The sequence below is a fragment of the Melanostigma gelatinosum genome, assembly GCF_949748355.1.
Source record: "Melanostigma gelatinosum genome assembly, chromosome: 8".
NCBI lineage: Eukaryota > Metazoa > Chordata > Actinopteri > Perciformes > Zoarcidae > Melanostigma > Melanostigma gelatinosum.
In genome coordinates, this window is record NC_136641.1 from 20,393,548 (window position 1) to 20,413,924 (window position 20,377).

A 20,377-nucleotide genomic window follows, 5' to 3' on the forward strand; every position below is an offset into this window, starting at 1 on the left:
GTTTTGTGCCAGCTGGATGAAGTCTGGGAAAAGAGGATGCACATAGTACTGTGACAGGCATCTGTGTAGGATCATATGTCTCGAAGGATAGATAGTAAAGATAAACAAAATAATCGTAAAGTACTCACTTGGTTCAATATTCTCGTTGAGAAGGTCAACTTGCGTCCTCAGCTTATCGTATAAATTCTGGATGCACTCCACAGCAGTCTGCATGATGGTCTATAACTGAAGACCCTTCAAAGAGAGACATTACAGTTCATTCATAGAACAGGGGTTGCGGTTCTGTATAGATTGGGCTGGTGTGTGGCTCATTTTCAACGTAGCAAGCGTTAAATTAAGATATCTGAGGAAACGTTAAGAGGAAATGGGAGTTATTCTCAAACATAATGGCAACGATAACAATGCATACAAATATAAATTAGCCGCCACAGACTCATTTAAGTACCACATGTTACTCCTCATTTGCCAATGCGTTTAGTGCAGCTGCTTTCTTTGGTTTCTGTTCGAGCTAGTTTAGCATTTCCAACTGTAACGTTAATACTGAAAAACAACACGGCGGTTATTTTTAGCTCACATGTTAGCAAAGATTAGCTAGCAACAGTTACCTACCGATTCGGTGCTGGAGAAATGTTGAGCCGCAAAAAACCTGTCGGTGGTGTTTTAACGCAGAAATGTTGTTTCTTTTTCGTTTTTAGCGACCCCCTCCTCGTACCTTTGTCCACATTCTTCCGCAGCCACAACTGCAATGAGCGCGTTGCATTTCAAATTTCGCCGCTAGCCAATGAGCGACGACCACTGCGCGGATGTCAAGAACTTCCGTGGGCGGATTTTTTTCGAAATAAAAGAGCCGTAACGGTCGCTCGTTAGCACCACAGAAAAGGCACAAACATTAAACAATGTAAACTGCAATATAGTTGAATTTCTTGAGCAGAGTTCTGTTTTTCTCTTCACTGTAAAATGTCTATTGGCTACTGCACCATAGTTAGAATAACAAGTAACATTTTTCTTTTTTTTCTTGAAAGTTGTATAAATCTAACAAATTTCATTGTGAGTTTTTGCTGTTTTACTATGCAGCACTAATCCCAAATAGCAGTTATATCTAGGGACAGCAAACGAAAATGTATTATAATCCTTAGATTTATAACATTTTAGTGACACAACAAGTTAATGAAGTATGTGTGACATACAGGAGTGTATCCCCACAGATGGGTTTAGGATTAACGCCTACCTTGAAATATATTCAAGCGTTCCGTTGCGTCATCTGTTCTCCAGGATTATCGGAAAGACGGCCCGGAGTCAGGATATTTACTATTCCGTCAGCGTTCAGATCCAGAAGAACTTTGCCAAGTCCAAGTGGAAGGTTAGTCCTTGCCGATTTCTTGGCTTCGATGTGGTAAGCTCATTTAGGAGCTGTAGTTTATAGTAGCTTAATCAGGTGCCTACCTAAATCCTTCCTGATTAAGGACAGTTTGATACAATGTTGTTCAGTAATCAAGGCCGATGATGGCCGATGTGGGGCTTTCACTGTCAGAGGAACCAAAGTGCACTTGATTGTTCAGCAGTAAAATTACTTTAAAACATAAATCTATAAACAATCTGTGTTGTTCTAAAAGTGTTCTAAAGTGAAGCTATGTCTATATGGCTCTCAGATCTCTTTTTGAACATGTTCACTTTGCAGCAAGCTTATAACGCAGCAGTAGCCATCAACCACATGAAGAAGCTGCAGCTGGCCCACTCAGACGTGGCCCTGAGGAAGGCCAGTATCCCAGACATCAAGGTGATCGACGTGTCCGCCCCAAAGAAAAACCACAGACGCCTCGATCCAGACAAATTTGACCCAAAAACAGAGATCCATGGGAACGTAAAAGAGACAGTTCACATGTCGCTGCCCACAAGCCCCGTTGAAATAAAGAGCCATTATCACACACTGAAGGCCACTCAGAGTCACGCCGGCTCACACCACACTCCCACCATGGCTGACCAGGGCAAGAACGTCTACCACTCAGAGCCCGCCACCCTCAACGGGTGTGTAGCAGTTTCATCCTATGTCATGCATTTTTTTATTTCTGATATCACAGCAGGACTGCCACATGATGAAAATCTCTCTTCTTTTTTCAGGTATGGTAAAAATCGTAACGGCAAGACTCTACGGACGGGAGTTTGCTCGGTCATGTGAATGCTGCATGAAGTTTACATGGAAACAAGCATTTTACTTGGTAGGTTCAAGTAACACATTTACATATAAATGACCACATACATTAATATAAAGTGTTGCTACACATACATTTAACAAAATTGTTGCAAAGTATCGTGGAACTATGGAATTATATCATAGGATGCATCAATTAAACCGATTTCCATACATTGTACAAATGCATTATAACATGCAATATTTTGCAAATACATTGTACATAGCAATCATTATATTACATCTTTATGATAGGCAGGCATTTTGACTGTGTCATAGTAGGAGAAGCACAGGTGACATTAAGGAGGGCTCCATGGCAGTGTGACAGTGAACTAGCATGAGCGATACCCGGACCCTGAACCTGAAGCAGCTTAATGGGATTCGGCCAATATCGATTGTATTATTTAAACCTGTGCTTTTCCTACTGTGAAATGTCAATATGCTTATTCTTTCTTTAAGTACATGGAGTTTTGGTGACTTCACATAATTCCCAACTTCAGAACCTCTGATCTCATGAAGGCTTTATATCACACTTACTGCTTTTTGATCAGGGAGTTTAATTCATCAACGCACAGTGTCCAGTCTTATTAGGACTGTGGTTACAGGTTGTGTCAGAGAATACACACAATACAATATTATTACACTTCATGTGTAAAATAGTATACTTTAGCAAACCTAAATTTGTAAGTGCAATAGAATGTATGAAAAAAAATGCATGCTTGCTGCTTCAAATAAGCCATACTGGTATAATATATCCGGTTAAAGTTGTTTGTTATCTTTATTACCTTCTTTGTGTTATTTGTTTGTTCTGATTTATTTATTTTTATTTCTAATGTGTTTTCTTTCCTTTTTTATAAAAATGATAATGATGAAATAGTGCTATACAGACAAAAAAAAAAGCATACATGTTCAAACTGACAAATCATTAACGGTGTAAATACCACAAGTATATCCAGAACTTACTGAACTCATCTATCACTGCCATCAAATGCTGGAATGTAAAATGTCATTCATGTACGCTGTTGTAGATGTTTCTCCACTTACTGTGAGTGGTTCATGCTTCAGAGTCTGTTTTTGTCCCTCCAGCTGTAAGTGGCTTTGATATCGATCGAGTCCATGTGTTATGATGGGATGCTCATAAATAAAGCCTGTACACAATCTTCTTTAGTTTCGCTGCTGTCTTAATTCTCTCTCTCTTTCTTCTTCAAAAAATTACTCCACACCAACCATTGAACAATATATATTTTTGAGGCCGATTGGAATGATTCATCGTAAATTAGTAGCAAACTGATATGAAGCTGTAATAAATGGGAATCTGAGCTCAGAGAATGTATTGAGAATAAAACATGGAATGGAATGTATACAAATATCAAGACATGAATCATTACCCTAGCAAAGGAATCCCGAGAGTAATCCTGATTATTGTTGATATTCACAGTTGACATTCATTTTTTGCTTACAAGTAAATGTACAGTAAACTGCACATTGGCTTCAAATTAAAAGAAATGTGTGACATGAAAAAAATAACAATACAGACTGAAATGATGAAGAATTAAAAAAAAAAAAAGTTGGCACCCAGTTATCATAAATAATGTCCTCTTGGGCATATGAAACAAGGTGAAAATGAAATGTTTATTATTTCTTTTTTTTCTGTTCTATCCGGCAACTCTGGGTTTGGTTATTTTGTGCTAATTTAAGAGAAATGAAAACAAAAATACATTGGAAAAATAGCTCCTTTTAGCTGATTATGTCACCTGACCTGGTATCACTAACTAAACTAACCCCTAAACCTATTACCAGGCCTTACTTCTTCAGTAGATTAGATGACACATCGGCTCTTCAAACTCAGCCATTACCAAGAGTGTTGTCTTCAGAGCTTTCGACCGGAAAGCTCCCCAAGACTGATTTCCAATCGTTTTTTTTATTAGGTTTGAGTGAGAGTGTATTCTTTCTGACAAGAGGCACATGTATACATTATTTTTTCATACTTTAGTTAAACCACCTCAGCCTGATTGGTGGAAGTGATGTGAAAGATAGTTTGGCGTCTCATGAAGCACCTCATCACAAACACCCTCACCAAGGACACCAATTGGAGAGGAGTGAATGGGAAAACCTCCATTGATACTTTATTGATGGATTTATTGTGGACAACACATACAAAAAATGTATATATGTGGTAAATATATTCGATTCAGCCAAAAACAAGGGCAAAAAATAGCTTTTCACATAGATATAGAATATAGAAGAAGATACAGAAGAGAAACAGTGATGCTTTATAGCTTATGTGAATAATTGAACTTTTACAATAGAACAAGTCTTTATTGCACTTTATACAAATGAATCATCTGAACTTATAGTAATTCCAGCTCTCAAAGAAAAATGATAAGTAAGATGAGCACATTCAATTAAATCTTTTTATTTGTTGATGTTAAAATGTGTTTGGGGGGAACGGATCACCCGATCCTCCTCCAACAACAAAGATTTGAAGAACAATACTTGAATGATTAATGTGGGAGAAACCAGAGTACCCGGAGAAAACCCGAGAGGGAGAGAGAGAGACAGGGAGAGAGAGAGGGAGAGACAGACAGACAGCTACATGACACAGACTTTCGCTCCTCGCCTGCGGAAGTTGGTGATGGTTTGACCCACAGCCGCGAAGAACCTGTCGATGCAGCCGTCTTTCTCAGACTCTCTGTGCTTCAGCTCACTAATGCATTGCAACACGTCAGTTGCAAGGAGAGCCATTCCACGATTAACTTGTACAATCATTGGCAGATTAACGTGGGGAACATTCAATGAATCAATTTCTAATTTGATTTGGACCCATCCAATCACGTTCATATCCTTGCCGTCAAGTCCCGCAAATCTCATTCCTGGCCACAATTCATGCAGAGGTCGAATGTCGTGCGGCATATGTGTTAGAACCCATTGGTGATCAATACATGACATTGGGGCCCCAGAATCAAATACTGCTTCTGTTTCGAAGCCGTTCATCCGACATGGAATTTTATATTTTTATATTTTTTATATTTATATGTTTGGGGGGGGAACGGATCACCCGATCCTCCTCCAACAATAAAGATTTGAAGAACAATACTTGAATGATTAATGTGGGAGAAACAGGAGTACTAAGAGAGTGAGAGTGAGAGTGAGACAGAGACAGACAAACAGACAGCCTTTGGCCTTCTCTTCTCGCCTGCAGGGCAGGGGAAAATAGCAAACGCTCATAATCAGAGTCTGACATATCACCAAAGAGAGGATCAGTTATGTCACTAAACTTTTCCTCATTATTTCCTCAGGAGAAGGAATACTTTCTGTCTCAGTCGGGCTGCCTCTGACCTCAATGTGGCTCGTGTCTGGGAACTCTATCCACTCTAAGAAAAGACATCTTGGATGAAGATAGAATCTATTACAAACCACCTCTTTTTCACATGGACTCTTTTTCAACTCCTTTTTCACCTTGAATATATTCATAATTGTTGATTTCTTGTTGATTTATTAATGTATTGTGGTCGATGATCTTGAGCTCTGAGAACTGACTGACTTATACTGACTGACTGACTGTTACATTAGGATTAAAGCCGTCACAGAGCCGTCAATACATGACATTGGGGCCCCAGAATCAAATACTGCTTCTGTTTCGAAGCCGTTCATCCGACATGGAATTTTACATTTTTATATTTTTTATATTTATATGTTTGGGGGGAACGGATCACCCGATCCTCCTCCAACAATAAAGATTTGAAGAACAAAACTTGAATGATTCATGTGGGAGAAACAGGAGTACCCGGAGAAAACCCGAGAGAGAGAGAGAGAGAGACAGACAGACAGACAGACAGACAGACAGACAGACAGACAGACAGTTCAAGAATCAAATACTGCTTCTGTTTCGAAGCCGTTCATCCGACATGGAATTTTACATTTTGATATTTTTTATATTTATATGTTTGAGGGGGAACGGATCACCCGATCCTCCTCCAACAATAAATATTTGAAGAACAAAACTTGAATGATTAATCTTCGACAAAGTTGAGTATCCACTCTAGTATACAGGAGATGGTGTGAAAGATATTACAACAGAACAACACACAGTGACAGGAATCCTCTACTCGTCTGCAGAAGGTATTGATGGCTCGGCCCACGGACGAGAAGAACTTGCCGAAGCTGCAGCGCTTATTTGTTGGTGCCATCAAGTGTTTTTTGATGGCGGAGGCGATGTAGTTGTCAAGTGCCATGTCCCCACATCCCAAATAGAGCAGCACCATTGTTGCATTGCCCATCTCCTTGCAGAGTTTGTTGAAGATGGTCTTGTCGAGGTCCTTAAAGGTTTCAGGTGCGACATCAAAGTTGATGCCCTCGACTTCGGCCCACGTCTTTTCAAATAGACGCTGACTGATGTTGGTGAGGTCGGGTTCTATGGTGCTCACTTTGCATTTCCTGAATGCCCGCGAAACTAGCTTATTCAAGATGATCTTGATGAATAATTTCTTCCTTTCTTCCTGCGCAGGTTGTGCATATGTCTTCAACATCTTCATAATTGTTGATTTCTTGTTGATTTCTTAATGTATTGTGGTCGATGATCTTGAGCTCTGAGAATTTACTGACTGATTTACTGACTGACTGACTGTTATATTAGGATTAAATCCGTCACAGAGGGTTCATGGAACGTTCAAGCACATCGCTTAGTGACGTCACGGCCTCGTGACGTCGCGGAATTCTTTTGTGTGTTCCAGAATTTGTAGCAGCACTGTGACGTAACCGTTCTACGAATGCAGCGCACATCGCCGACTTCATCACAACATGACGGGACATTAACAACGCTATGAACGTGATTGGATGGGTCCAAATCAAATTACAAATTGATTCACTGAATGCTCCCGACGTTAATCTGCCAATGATGATGACCCTGTGGTCCGACAGCAGTACGTCGGTGTGCTGGTCGAGCCCTATCTCCTAAAAATTACGTTCCCCCGAAACTAAAATGCATTCTCAATTACGTTTAACCGTAAACGTATTTTCTCCCTGAAACATATTTTCTCCCTGATTACGTTTGTGTTTGACGTATTACAAACACGTTTCTAATCAACATATCTGTGCCATACTCTACTCTTTATTATTTTTCTGTGATCTGCCTTGCCTTTATTTACTAACCCTAACCCTGTCCTTACTCTTACCCGAACCATAACCACGTCCCCCCGTGCGTGGATCAGCGCATTTCTGCCGGAGACAGGCGGCGTGTTGCGGTAGTATTCTGACCGCATAATAGGGAGGAGAGGCGGTGGTGGAGAGGGGAAAAAAGGTTCGTGTCAAAATGTTGATTTGAAACGTATTTTGTAACACGTCAAACACAAACATAATCAGGGAGAAAATACGTTTATGGTCAAACGTAATTGAGAATGCATTTTATTTTCGGGAGAACGTAATTTTTATGAGACAGGGTTGGCTGGTAGGTAGCTGTTGCAAGCATAAATGCCCAAAATCCAAACTGAGTTGCTCAAAGAGGAACATTGTTGACGGTGTAGTTATTGTGATTTCATCATCAACATTTGTGGAAAGTCTTCACTCCAAAGCTGACTACTGAGGGAGAGGTCGTTCTTGACTTTTTCCACATTTCGTCACTGCTGAGCAAGAGTTAAAATGTTGATCAATAAGCCACCGAAAAAGTCATTGCACCTATGACAGCCCTTCTGTTTGTTTCCTATGCTGTGGCTGTACTTTATATCTGCAGAACTGATAGGAGATGAATCAGCGACATGTAAGCCTGAGCAGCAGAAGTGCTTTGGTTGGTGGATCTGCTCTTACCCCATACCTCTGTGTCATGGCTTTTGTTTTCTCTCCTTGTTTTCTACGCCACAACATCCATGCAGCACATTCTCCCTCATTCAACCCCTACTAAGTTTACAGATGTCTCCCATCCGTTTGTTGTGACTTACCTTTTGGTTAATAACTCACTTTATCTGTTAAGTATACCCTTGTGTCTCCCATGTTTGTCCCAGTTCTAGAGCAGGCCTGTGCCACACCATAAGCTGTGTGGGTATTTTTTGGCTTCTTATCTTTCCTTTTCCTTTCTTTTCTTGTCTCGTCTTGTCTTTTCTTTTCTTTTTTTGACCTTATGGTTATGGAAAGTGGAAAGTCAAAGGATCACCAAAGGTATAACAACTCATACTGAGGGGACAATGAATGTGTGTACCAAATTTCACAATTATCCACCCCACGTTTGTAAAGATATTTTAATAACAAACTAAATGTCAACATCATGGTGGCGCTCGAGGAAAATTAAGGAGATCACCAAAATTAGTGGGAGATGTCATTTGGGAACCATGAATGTGTGTATAAAATGGCAATCCATTCAATAGTTGTTGAGGTATTTCAGTCTGAATCAAAGTGGTAAACCTACAGACAATCTGACACATCATTTCTTGAGCCACAGCATGGCTAAAACCCAACTGGATGATTTGTTTTGGTGTCTCTAACATCTGGTGTGCAGATGTTGAACCCACATGCAGACATCTCATGACTTCGGCCGTTTGCCATTTTCACTGAGATTTGATCACACTTCTCTCTGTGACAAAGATCAGACACATTTCACAACTTACTTGCCCAACTTCACTCCCTCCTCTCTTGCAGTGAGTGCATGAGGTCTAAGGTCAGAGAATTTCAGACAAAGGCACACTCTGCCATCTCTCGCTGCTTCATGGTCAGCTCTATGGTCAGACAGCGAGCATGAGCCAGAGAAGCTCAAGACGGCATGATCACAATGCCTTTCCCGCCAATAAATGGGACTGGCTTAACATAGTTGCACATACTGTGATTGGACACTAAGCTCTCCTGATAAGGATCAATATTTACAGCGACAAGCCAAGTAACACCAACCAATGACTCATGTGGTTCAATGTTCAGCAACATGGAAAGTATTTCAGATGCATCTGCTGCAACACATATCGACCTCATGTGATGTCATATGCACGGTTTAGAGGGAATATTTGCTTCACTTCTTGTCCGAGAAACCCATGGCCTTTTACCCAAAAAGGGCCCTGCTCCTAAAAGCAATTGCGATAGCCTCATGAATATGCATTCCATCGCCACTGTGGGAGTTGACCAGACTCCACTTGTGTTTAAATCACAGGATCTGCCCTCGTCTGTTTGCTTGCGAATCCTTGACTGGGCCGAACACTTGAGAGTTGGGGTGTGCTTCAAAGTGAGTATCTGCCTATCAGTAACAACATTGTATGTGTATAGTGGAAAGATTGATTTAAGTTTTTTTTGAAACACTTTGTTTTTAAACAGTAAATCAAAGGAGTTCTCTGACAGTTTTTTCCTTCAACAGTCTCAAACACCACACTATGGAAACCATTGGCGAGATCATCCCCTTCGCTAAGGAGATGCTAAACCAGAGGCCAAGCCGAGGCATGCTGAAGATCTACATGCTTGGCTCAACTATGGCAGTGCTGGGAGTTGTTGGTGGACTGGTGAAAACAGTTTTCCTGCCATTTGCGGAGCAGGAGACTGTTGAGGACGCACCGGCAGAGCTGATCGTGAAGAAGGAGAAGAAGCAGGTGCTGAAGTCACACACCACCTTGGTTCGCCCCGAAGTTGTGGACGTGCTAAATATGGTAGTGATTGAGGTCAAGGCCAAACATCTGGTGACTGCTGGGCAGAGGAGCTCTAACCGCTTACATGCTTCTTAAAGAAACCCTCCCATCCTGGTGTAAATGGCCTCGACACTTGCAATGTTGATGGTGATGGTGGTAAATTAAAACACCATGTTGAACTGGTCACTTTGTACTCATTCTTTTATTTCAGATTTGGTTAAACATTCCCTTTTGACTGGCAAAAGAACTAGTAAATAGACTGAAAACTGGAGGGTACCGTAATGTCTCGCTGCTGGGCAGCAGATACCTTTGGATGTGACTTGATGAATGTGTTGGAGGAAAAATGGAACGTGTGTGATTTAATTCATTTTGCACTCTAATAAAGCTATTTTTCAGCTAGCAACTGATTCAGGTCTTTTTTTTTGAGTAATAAAGCCCTTTGCACATGTTGCAAGATGATCAAATAGACGTATTTATGACATGACATACATATTGACACATGACATGACATATTTAAAGAGAAGATGAACTAAACTACATTTTACCATGATCAATTTTACCTTCTGTGTGACAAATGTATGCTGAGTACACACATTTTGCATCTTTGTTGTCACTGTGTATGTTACTAATGAGAGGTAAGGCATCCCCACATTCAGATCTGTGCAATATGCATTTTTCCCGCCTTTATTGTATGCTGGATTTTAGCAACAGCATTGTTGGCAAGCAGTGTTGGGAAGAAGTATTATAATCTTTTACTGAAGTAAAAGTAGCAACACAGCACTGTGAACATATTCCATTACAAGTAAAAATGCTGCATTCAGAACTATACTTAAATAAAGTATGTATATTATCAGCAAAATGTAGGTTTACATAATGTATCACAGGTAAAAACGGTCCTCGTCACTGTTCTACTATTATATATGATGGTTTTGAAATTAATATTACTGCTGCATTAATGACTATGCTGCATTTAACTGCTGTAGATTTGTTGTAATTCTACAAACAACCACTAGATGGAAGTGAGTGCACTACGAGTTGATTTCATCTTTCGTCTGCGTAACAGGAAATGACGCCATAAATTCACAGTGTGTTTACCAACGGCGGCTAGGCTAAACGGCTGTCGGACAAATAACGTTTTTCTCACTATACAGTTATTTTATTTTAATACGAGCAGAGTACAAATAATTACATATGGCAGATCCTGCGGTGGCATCGGGAGGTTCACTGAATGCAGGAGGGGTAAGAGACGACGTTTATACTCACTGTCATTAGCAGAATGTAGCTAACTTAATTAACGTTAGGTTGTAATGTTAAGCTAGCTAGCTGTTAGCTAACTGTTAGCAGTCTGTTGGAAGAGACGCAACTGTGCCGAATGTGTTTCGAAACAAGTGTTACTAACATTAGCATGGTATCTACGGTACGTTTGTAGGTCTTGGTTCATTTGTCTATATTTGTTACGTGTTTGCTACGTGTGCACCTGTGAGCTAACGTTATATAACACTCAAGTAATTTACCCAATACTATAAAAAGTCTGATCTAAAATTAGCACCTCTTTGACGAACTACATTAAAATGCACTTGATGAAAACAGAATAATATTTATTATTTATTATAATTATTATATAATAATATAATATATATAATAAATAATATAATATAATATATATGTAATATATATTATTTATTATAATTTATTTGATGAAATACTAGGAACGGTGGAATGTAACTAGTGTTGAGTAAATTTACTGAAATATGTACATACTCAAGCACTGCCATTATTCAAGATACCTGTACTGAGTGTCTCCGTTTTATGCAACTTACTTCTATTACAAATATTCAAGGATACATTTTTTGTCATTATGCAACACAGGCTGTAACCCACAAAACAGAATACATTCCTGTGTATTTTTACATTTGTTTTAGGAGGAATATACACTGCATCAACAAAAAAACATTTTCTGGGCAATATGGCCGACATTAAACATTAGAAATCAGGTAAACATTGTCCATCAATATTTACTATGTTTGAGCCCCAAGCATAATTGATGTAAACAGAGACCTCTTGTCTCTCCAGAGTCCTGCTCTCTCCTGCGGTCCGCCTGTCGAGGGCCGCTTGACCCCGGGATGCCACGATGGAGCCAGGTCTCTATAAAGATGTGCACACAACAGTCACGACCGCCCTTTGCTGGGTTAGCCTGAATTCTCTTTCGACCCGACATTAGCCAGGATCAGATTGGGTGGTGGAATTACAGCCGAGCAACCAGCCGTGTATCCGGACCAAACGCCACCAAACTGCCCGAGGTAGGAGAGCCTCTGTGAACGCTAAGCTAAACCCAGCTAGGACCTAAGTATACTCCACCACCTAGCCTACTCCTGGCTGTCGTGTCTGATGTCTGGTCGCAGAAAAAAAAAGATGAAAGAAATAAAAACTTCAGGCAAACTCAACAATGGGAGGTTGGTGACTGTTGAGCCCACATCCTTACAGAGATCTGACTCCATCGTTGCATCCCAGATCAAGCTGCACTTAACGGGCAGAGAGCCGGACTGCGGTGGGACTAGAGGAGGCGTTTATGTCAATGATGCTCAAACGCAGTCAAAGTTGATGAAATATGTTTTCCAAAAAATATGTTTGCCCTCTGAGACAAATTTGTGATTTTGGGCTATACAAAAATGAATTGAATTGATGTTGAATTTTAAATGTCGGCCATATTATTATCTGACCAGAGAATGAATGAAAAAAAAAAAAATATATATATATATATATATATATATATACTTTTTTTTTTTTTATTGCTGCTTTTTACATTCCTCATGATGCAAATTCAAAAAATGCACTACTGTTTTTGTTTTGTTTTTCATGTTTTTCTTGTGTTGCAAATGGGCTCCATCTGCATGCTGTTGTACATCCCTGTGTTGCATAACGACAATAAATCCTTAATAATATCCTTGAATCCTTGAAAAATGTAGCAGCATTGATGAGAGCTTCCAGCCACAGCACGAACATGTGCCACCGTCGCCATATAAATATTTTTTAATTGTGACTGACATTGTACTATTTACACCACTATATTTTTGTGACAGCTTTACTGAGAATAAATATCACTAAGCCCACGTACCATTTAAGTAAACTTTTTTTTTTTTTTTTTTTTTGCTGTGTGATGTTTCTTCCAACGTAGTTGCTTGTTACATAAATTAGGCTTTTTATTGTTGGTCAGTCAGACATGTCAATATCAAGTTGTCGACGCATGTGTGGGACATGCGCCTGCTGATTCCAAAATAAGTTGCAAAAGATCTTTGGTGATTTTATCACCCTCAGAAGATGTTTTTTTTGCATATTGAATTATCACCCAGCCTTAAATTAATATTTAGGAGTTTCTCCTCACAGCCTAAAGGAGATACAACCCATATACCTAAAATGGTAATGCTGTGTTAATGTTTTTAAACTTGCGTCTATTTGGTTGTTGTATTCGTTTCTTTCTGTCATGCTGTGACGAGGCACTTTCTTCATGGGGATCTTTTAAGTGTGTGTATTTTTTTTTTTCTCGCCCACCATATGTGTTATTTCATGTATGTTTTTCAGCGTGGGAGTGGCAGTAAAGCAGCTACCAGCCCTGCAGAGAGCTACCACCTGGCCCGACGCCGCACCCTGCAGGTTGTCGTCAGTGCCCTCCTGACAGAGTGTGGCTTTGAGAGCGCCGAGAAGGCAGCAGTGGAGACGCTCACTGAGATGATGCAAAGCTGTATGTATGAATCCTAAAGTAGATGCGCCCGTGTTCATTTTCCTAAGCGCAGCATAGTTCTTCTCCAGGGTACCCTGCTTTATTCACCAAATGTTTTCCGCTAAGTTGCCTTCATCAGTTTAGTCTTGAGTAACCTCAAAGTTTGTGTTACAGCATATAGTACAGCCAGGCAGAAACCTAACAAAAACTACATAGAACAAATTTAAAACGGCAAAAATTACAACACGCTGCATCAACCATCCCAGCATCCTCGATCAAGGCAAGTCAAAAGTCATGACTAAATAAATGCAAATGTAGATATTATTTCGACTATATCTTCACATACAAAACAGTTTTTTCGCTGCTATATTTATTCGAGGTGTGAAGCTTCAGTGACCTCACGATTCGCTTACAATTCACCCGTCAATGATTTGAATACAGAACTATTCCCGATGCACCTCGATGTATCGCTCTCAGACAGGCCACTTCCTGAATGCCTGTTGCATTTTACACTGAGTGACTGAGCCCAGCTGCTAGCTGACTTTTCCTTTCTCGTGGCGATTCTTCTCTTACTCAGTTTAAGTCACTGCATCTCCCAACAGAACAACGCCACGGTTGAATTCTAACGTTTTTCAGCCTAATATATTTGAAACAGAGCAGCTAATGGTAGCGAGAGCAACAACAGTGAAACACAGAGATGAAAGGAGAAGCAACTGTGCTGAACTGAAACACCAGACTCACCATTATATTCTCTAACTGCATCAATGCAGAATCCTCCACGTCCGCATTGCGCAGTAGAAATCATTTAAATTTCCTTTGTAGCTCTTTTCTCTGCTGACAGTTGGCAGATCTTTAGCGATCATATCAGCAGGGGAATGAAAATTGTCTGAACTTCTTAGTTGTAGGAATTTATTGGATCAGTATAATGCAGACCGTATTATGCGTGTTGGCCATCATCCAGATGTGACTGATATGCTGCAGCTGCTGCATCACGTCCTGCATATGCATCGATCAATGAATGCATTTTAATGTGTAAGCAGTGGCAGACCTTTATGGTGAGACTGCCGTTCGCACAGTCAGCACAAAAAAAGGTTGAATGCATTTGTTGATGAATCCTACTATCAGACGTTAAATCTCATCTCTTATGACCCATCTTTTTGTTGTACCTGCAAAATGTTTAATCTTCCTGAGGAGAGACTTTTCTAAACCCCGATGTGTTTGGTCCCTTTTCTAGATATATCTGAAATAGGTCGGTGTGCTAAAGCTTATTGTGAACACACAGCCAGAAGCATTCCAACCCTGTCAGACACAGTGGTCACACTCATTGAAATGGGTAGGTACTGGAGGACGCCGTCGTATCAATTACGCATTGATATCACAAGGTAACATAGAGAACATAATTTAATCTGTTTTGTTTCTCTGCAGGTTTCAAAGCAGACACCCTGCCTGTGTATGCCAAGCGATCCCAGAGGATGGTTATAACTGCCCGTGAGTAGGCGCTTTACTTTCAACCGTTACTGTGGATTATGTCATTTATTGGTGACGGTATTTTCACTTTCTACATAAATTCTAATATTCTAACAAAAAAAAATGTACATAGATGTGAACTTTCTCTTTTTTGTTTTGTTTTTATGAATTTCAGCTCCAGTGACGAACCCACCCGTGACTCCCAAAGCACTGTCAGCCGGCCAAAAACGCACACATCCGGCTCACATCCCCAGCCACTTCCCGGAGTTTCCTGACCCTCACACCTACATCAAAACACCCGTGAGTCCAGCGCTCTCACATTATGCCTGAGTAACAGGCTGGGACAGGTTTGGGAGGGGAGATGGAGGGGAGGAAGGGGAGTGAAACATGTTCCAAATAAAATTACGTTTTTGTTATTAGAGTACCAAAAAAAGGTAGCAATGGGTACAAGTATCTGTTCATATGTGAATGGTAACCAAACCTAGCAGTGACAGAGATCCTGAGACAAACCCCGAACTCATTTTCCTTTCGTAATATTATATATGAAGATAGAATATAAACCATTATGTACAATGTGGACTCTGTCTAAATTAATGACAAGGAAACACCTTTCCGTTTTTACCATTGCGATCAGGGCATCAATCAGGAAGCCCTTCATTATGTGTAACAGGTTAAGTTCAGATGGTGAACTGTGTGCCGTGTGTCTTCCCGCTCAGACGTTCAGGGAGCCTGTGTCAGACTACCAAGTGGTGAGAGAAAAGGCAGCAAGTCAGAGGAGAGACGTGGAGCGAGCGCTCACGCGCTTCATGGCCAAGACCGGAGAAACTCAGAGCCTCTTCAAAGACGACATCACTGCCTTCCCATGTGAGCGAGTCCACCAAGTGGTCCTGTATTTCCAAAACCGTTTGTAATACGTTGTTTACACATTCAAGTCTGTCTTGTTCTCTGTATGCCTGCATGTCTGTTTTGCTACCGAAAGCATGTCGTATTTACTAGTGGTGTCACGGATCACGGATCGATCACGGTTCGGATCACTCGTGATCAATAGAGTATTTTTTTCAATTTTATTTTTACAGTGTAATCATCATAGTGTGTAAAGCTCTACTGCTGCTGTTCCTTTTCAAGTAACAAGTCCCCGAATATCAATGCAGAGTGTCAGTGAACAGATATAAAGCAGCGGGGTGTTCACGTGAACGGAGCAGGTTAGAAGCATTTAACGGTGAAGTCATGGCGAGCGGAGGAACGTCAGAAGCCGCGGCGTCATTTAAGTCGCAAGTTTGGGAACATTTTGTCTTCCCTGTAACGTATAATGACGGATGAGGGTGGTGGACAAAGCGTTACGGTATGTAGCCGTTATTTAAAGAGAGACACACGACAACGGCAAAACATCGGGCATGTCCACACATATGAAGAGACACCATCCCGTCTGTCAGTGACGGGGACACTCCGTTGTAGAAAACAAAGGATTTCTAAATCTGGTTAAAATGCTTGAGCCACGCTACGAAATCCACTCACGCACCCACTTCAGTGTGAAGCTGTTCCAGACCTCTATGAGAAGGAAAATAATGTAGAGACCGCTTTCACCACTCCGGTGCTGTAGACACGCCCCCTCTGTGAGAGTTACACAGACACACACCTGGTTCAGGTGCTGACAGAAGTGTCAGAGTGAAGCTAGACAGGCCCAATAATATTCCAGTCACCACAGAAAGGTCGACCCTCTCCCCAGACAATGGAGATATTCTCATCTTTTTGAAAATAATGTCACAGTAATGCTAAACATTATTGTGTATTTGAATGACCTGACAGGAAGTAAACACAGACCCAAGTTGTTGCCGAGCAGTTCAGTTCAGTGTAAACAGTGGAAGCTAGCTCACTGGCTGTTTCTTTCTTTCAATATTGATGAAAGGACGAGGATATCAACATACCCCATGTTGTACTTAAACTTAACAGAATTCTTGAATGTATTTTTATTTATTTATTTCATTTAGTTTCAAATTGGACATCTTCAATATTTTTGTTTTCATGTAAGACTATAGCCCAAAGTTCTTTGCTCTAAGTGTTCTTGAAGTTCTTTAATTAATAAATGGAAAGCAAAGTTGGGAAGAAGTATTATAATCTTTTACTGAAGTAAAAGTAGCAACACAGCACTGTGAACATATTCCATTACAAGTAAAAATGCTGCATTCAGAACTATACTTAAATAAAGTATGTATATTATCAGCAAAATGTAGGTTTACATAATGTATCACAGGTAAAAACGGTCCTCGTCACTGTTCTACTATTATATATGATGGTTTTGAAATTAATATTACTGCTGCATTAATGCGTATGCTGCATTTAACTGCTGTAGATTTGTTGTAATTCTACAAATAACCACTAGATGGAAGTGAGTGCACTACGAGTTGATTTCATCTTTCGTCTGCGTAACAGGAAATGACGCCATAAATTCACAGTGTGTTTACCAACGGCGGCTAGGCTAAACGGCTGTCGGACAAATAACGTTTTTCTCACTATACAGTTATTTTATTTTAATACGAGCAGAGTACAAATAATTACATATGGCAGATCCTGCGGTGGCATCGAGAGGTTCACTGAATGCAGGAGGGGTAAGAGACGACGTTTATACTCACTGTCATTAGCAGAATGTAGCTAACTTAATTAACGTTAGGTTGTAATGTTAAGCTAGCTAGCTGTTAGCTAACTGTTAGCAGTCTGTTGGAAGAGACGCAACTGTGCCGAATGTGTTTCGAAACAAGTGTTACTAACATTAGCATGGTATCTACGGTACGTTTGTAGGTCTTGGTTCATTTGTCTATATTTGTTACGTGTTTGCTACGTGTGCACCTGTGAGCTAACGTTATATAACACTCAAGTAATTTACCCAATACTATAAAAAGTCTGATCTAAAATTAGCACCTCTTTGACGAACTACATTAAAATGCACTTGATGAAAACAGAATAATATTTATTATTTATTATAATTATTATATAATTATATAATAAATAATATAATATAATATATATGTAATATATATTATTTATTATAATTTATTTGATGAAATACTAGGAACGGTGGAATGTAACTAGTGTTGAGTAAATTTACTGAAATATGTACATACTCAAGCACTGCCATTATTCAAGATACCTGTACTGAGTGTCTCCGTTTTATGCAACTTACTTCTATTACAAATATTCAAGGATACATTTTTTGTCATTATGCAACACAGGCTGTAACCCACAAAACAGAATACATTCCTGTGTATTTTTACATTTGTTTTAGGAGGAATATACACTGCATCAACAAAAAAACATTTTCTGGGCAATATGGCCGACATTAAACATTAGAAATCAGGTAAACATTGTCCATCAATATTTACTATGTTTGAGCCCCAAGCATAATTGATGTAAACAGAGACCTCTTGTCTCTCCAGAGTCCTGCTCTCTCCTGCGGTCCGCCTGTCGAGGGCCGCTTGACCCCGGGATGCCACGATGGAGCCAGGTCTCTATAAAGATGTGCACACAACAGTCACGACCGCCCTTTGCTGGGTTAGCCTGAATTCTCTTTCGACCCGACATTAGCCAGGATCAGATTGGGTGGTGGAATTACAGCCGAGCAACCAGCCGTGTATCCGGACCAAACGCCACCAAACTGCCCGAGGTAGGAGAGCCTCTGTGAACGCTAAGCTAAACCCAGCTAGGACCTAAGTATACTCCACCACCTAGCCTACTCCTGGCTGTCGTGTCTGATGTCTGGTCGCAGAAAAAAAAAGATGAAAGAAATAAAAACTTCAGGCAAACTCAACAATGGGAGGTTGGTGACTGTTGAGCCCACATCCTTACAGAGATCTGACTCCATCGTTGCATCCCAGATCAAGCTGCACTTAACGGGCAGAGAGCCGGACTGCGGTGGGACTAGAGGAGGCGTTTATGTCAATGATGCTCAAACGCAGTCAAAGTTGATGAAATATGTTTTCCAAAAAATATGTTTGCCCTCTGAGACAAATTTGTGATTTTGGGCTATACAAAAATGAATTGAATTGATGTTGAATTTTAAATGTCGGCCATATTATTATCTGACCAGAGAATGAATGAAAAAAAAAAAAATATATATATATATATATATATATATATACTTCTTTTTTTTTTATTGCTGCTTTTTACATTCCTCATGATGCAAATTCAAAAAATGCACTACTGTTTTTGTTTTGTTTTTCATGTTTTTCTTGTGTTGCAAATGGGCTCCATCTGCATGCTGTTGTACATCCCTGTGTTGCATAACGACAATAAATCCTTAATAATATCCTTGAATCCTTGAAAAATGTAGCAGCATTGATGAGAGCTTCCAGCCACAGCACGAACATGTGCCACCGTCGCCATATAAATATTTTTTAATTGTGACTGACATTGTACTATTTACACCACTATATTTTTGTGACAGCTTTACTGAGAATAAATATCACTAAGCCCACGTACCATTTAAGTAAACTTTTTTTTTTTTTTTTTTTTTGCTGTGTGATGTTTCTTCCAACGTAGTTGCTTGTTACATAAATGAGGCTTTTTATTGTTGGTCAGTCAGACATGTCAATATCAAGTTGTCGACGCATGTGTGGGACATGCGCCTGCTGATTCCAAAATAAGTTGCAAAAGATCTTTGGTGATTTTATCACCCTCAGAAGATGTTTTTTTTGCATATTGAATTATCACCCAGCCTTAAATTAATATTTAGGAGTTTCTCCTCACAGCCTAAAGGAGATACAACCCATATACCTAAAATGGTAATGCTGTGTTAATGTTTTTAAACTTGCGTCTATTTGGTTGTTGTATTCGTTTCTTTCTGTCATGCTGTGACGAGGCACTTTCTTCATGGGGATCTTTTAAGTGTGTGTATTTTTTTTTTTCTCGCCCACCATATGTGTTATTTCATGTATGTTTTTCAGCGTGGGAGTGGCAGTAAAGCAGCTACCAGCCCTGCAGAGAGCTACCACCTGGCCCGACGCCGCACCCTGCAGGTTGTCGTCAGTGCCCTCCTGACAGAGTGTGGCTTTGAGAGCGCCGAGAAGGCAGCAGTGGAGACGCTCACTGAGATGATGCAAAGCTGTATGTATGAATCCTAAAGTAGATGCGCCCGTGTTCATTTTCCTAAGCGCAGCATAGTTCTTCTCCAGGGTACCCTGCTTTATTCACCAAATGTTTTCCGCTAAGTTGCCTTCATCAGTTTAGTCTTGAGTAACCTCAAAGTTTGTGTTACAGCATATAGTACAGCCAGGCAGAAACCTAACAAAAACTACATAGAACAAATTTAAAACGGCAAAAATTACAACACGCTGCATCAACCATCCCAGCATCCTCGATCAAGGCAAGTCAAAAGTCATGACTAACTAATTGCAAATGTAGATATTATTTCGACTATAT

General features: G+C 40.1%; 2 protein-coding genes across 2 annotated transcripts; both read left to right on the top strand.

Moving 5' to 3' along the window:
- Positions 1 to 8,886: 8,886 nt before the first annotated feature.
- LOC306781259 (G0/G1 switch protein 2-like) lies at positions 8,887 to 10,179 on the top strand. The gene is made up of 2 exons (XM_079274018.1): positions 8,887 to 9,386; positions 9,516 to 10,179. The coding sequence occupies exon 2, from the start codon at positions 9,532 to 9,534 to the stop codon at positions 9,874 to 9,876; it is 345 nt and encodes a 114-aa protein (XP_079130144.1). The 5' UTR covers positions 8,887 to 9,386; positions 9,516 to 9,531; the 3' UTR covers positions 9,877 to 10,179.
- Positions 10,180 to 10,910: 731 nt separating this feature from the next.
- LOC306780387 (transcription initiation factor TFIID subunit 8-like) lies at positions 10,911 to 20,056 on the top strand. The gene is made up of 7 exons (XM_079272744.1): positions 10,911 to 11,019; positions 13,360 to 13,519; positions 14,733 to 14,831; positions 14,924 to 14,986; positions 15,141 to 15,265; positions 15,682 to 15,829; positions 19,903 to 20,056. Exons 1-7 carry the CDS (start codon positions 10,972 to 10,974, stop codon positions 19,917 to 19,919), a joined length of 660 nt encoding a protein of 219 aa, XP_079128870.1. The 5' UTR covers positions 10,911 to 10,971; the 3' UTR covers positions 19,920 to 20,056.
- Positions 20,057 to 20,377: the final 321 nt, after the last annotated feature.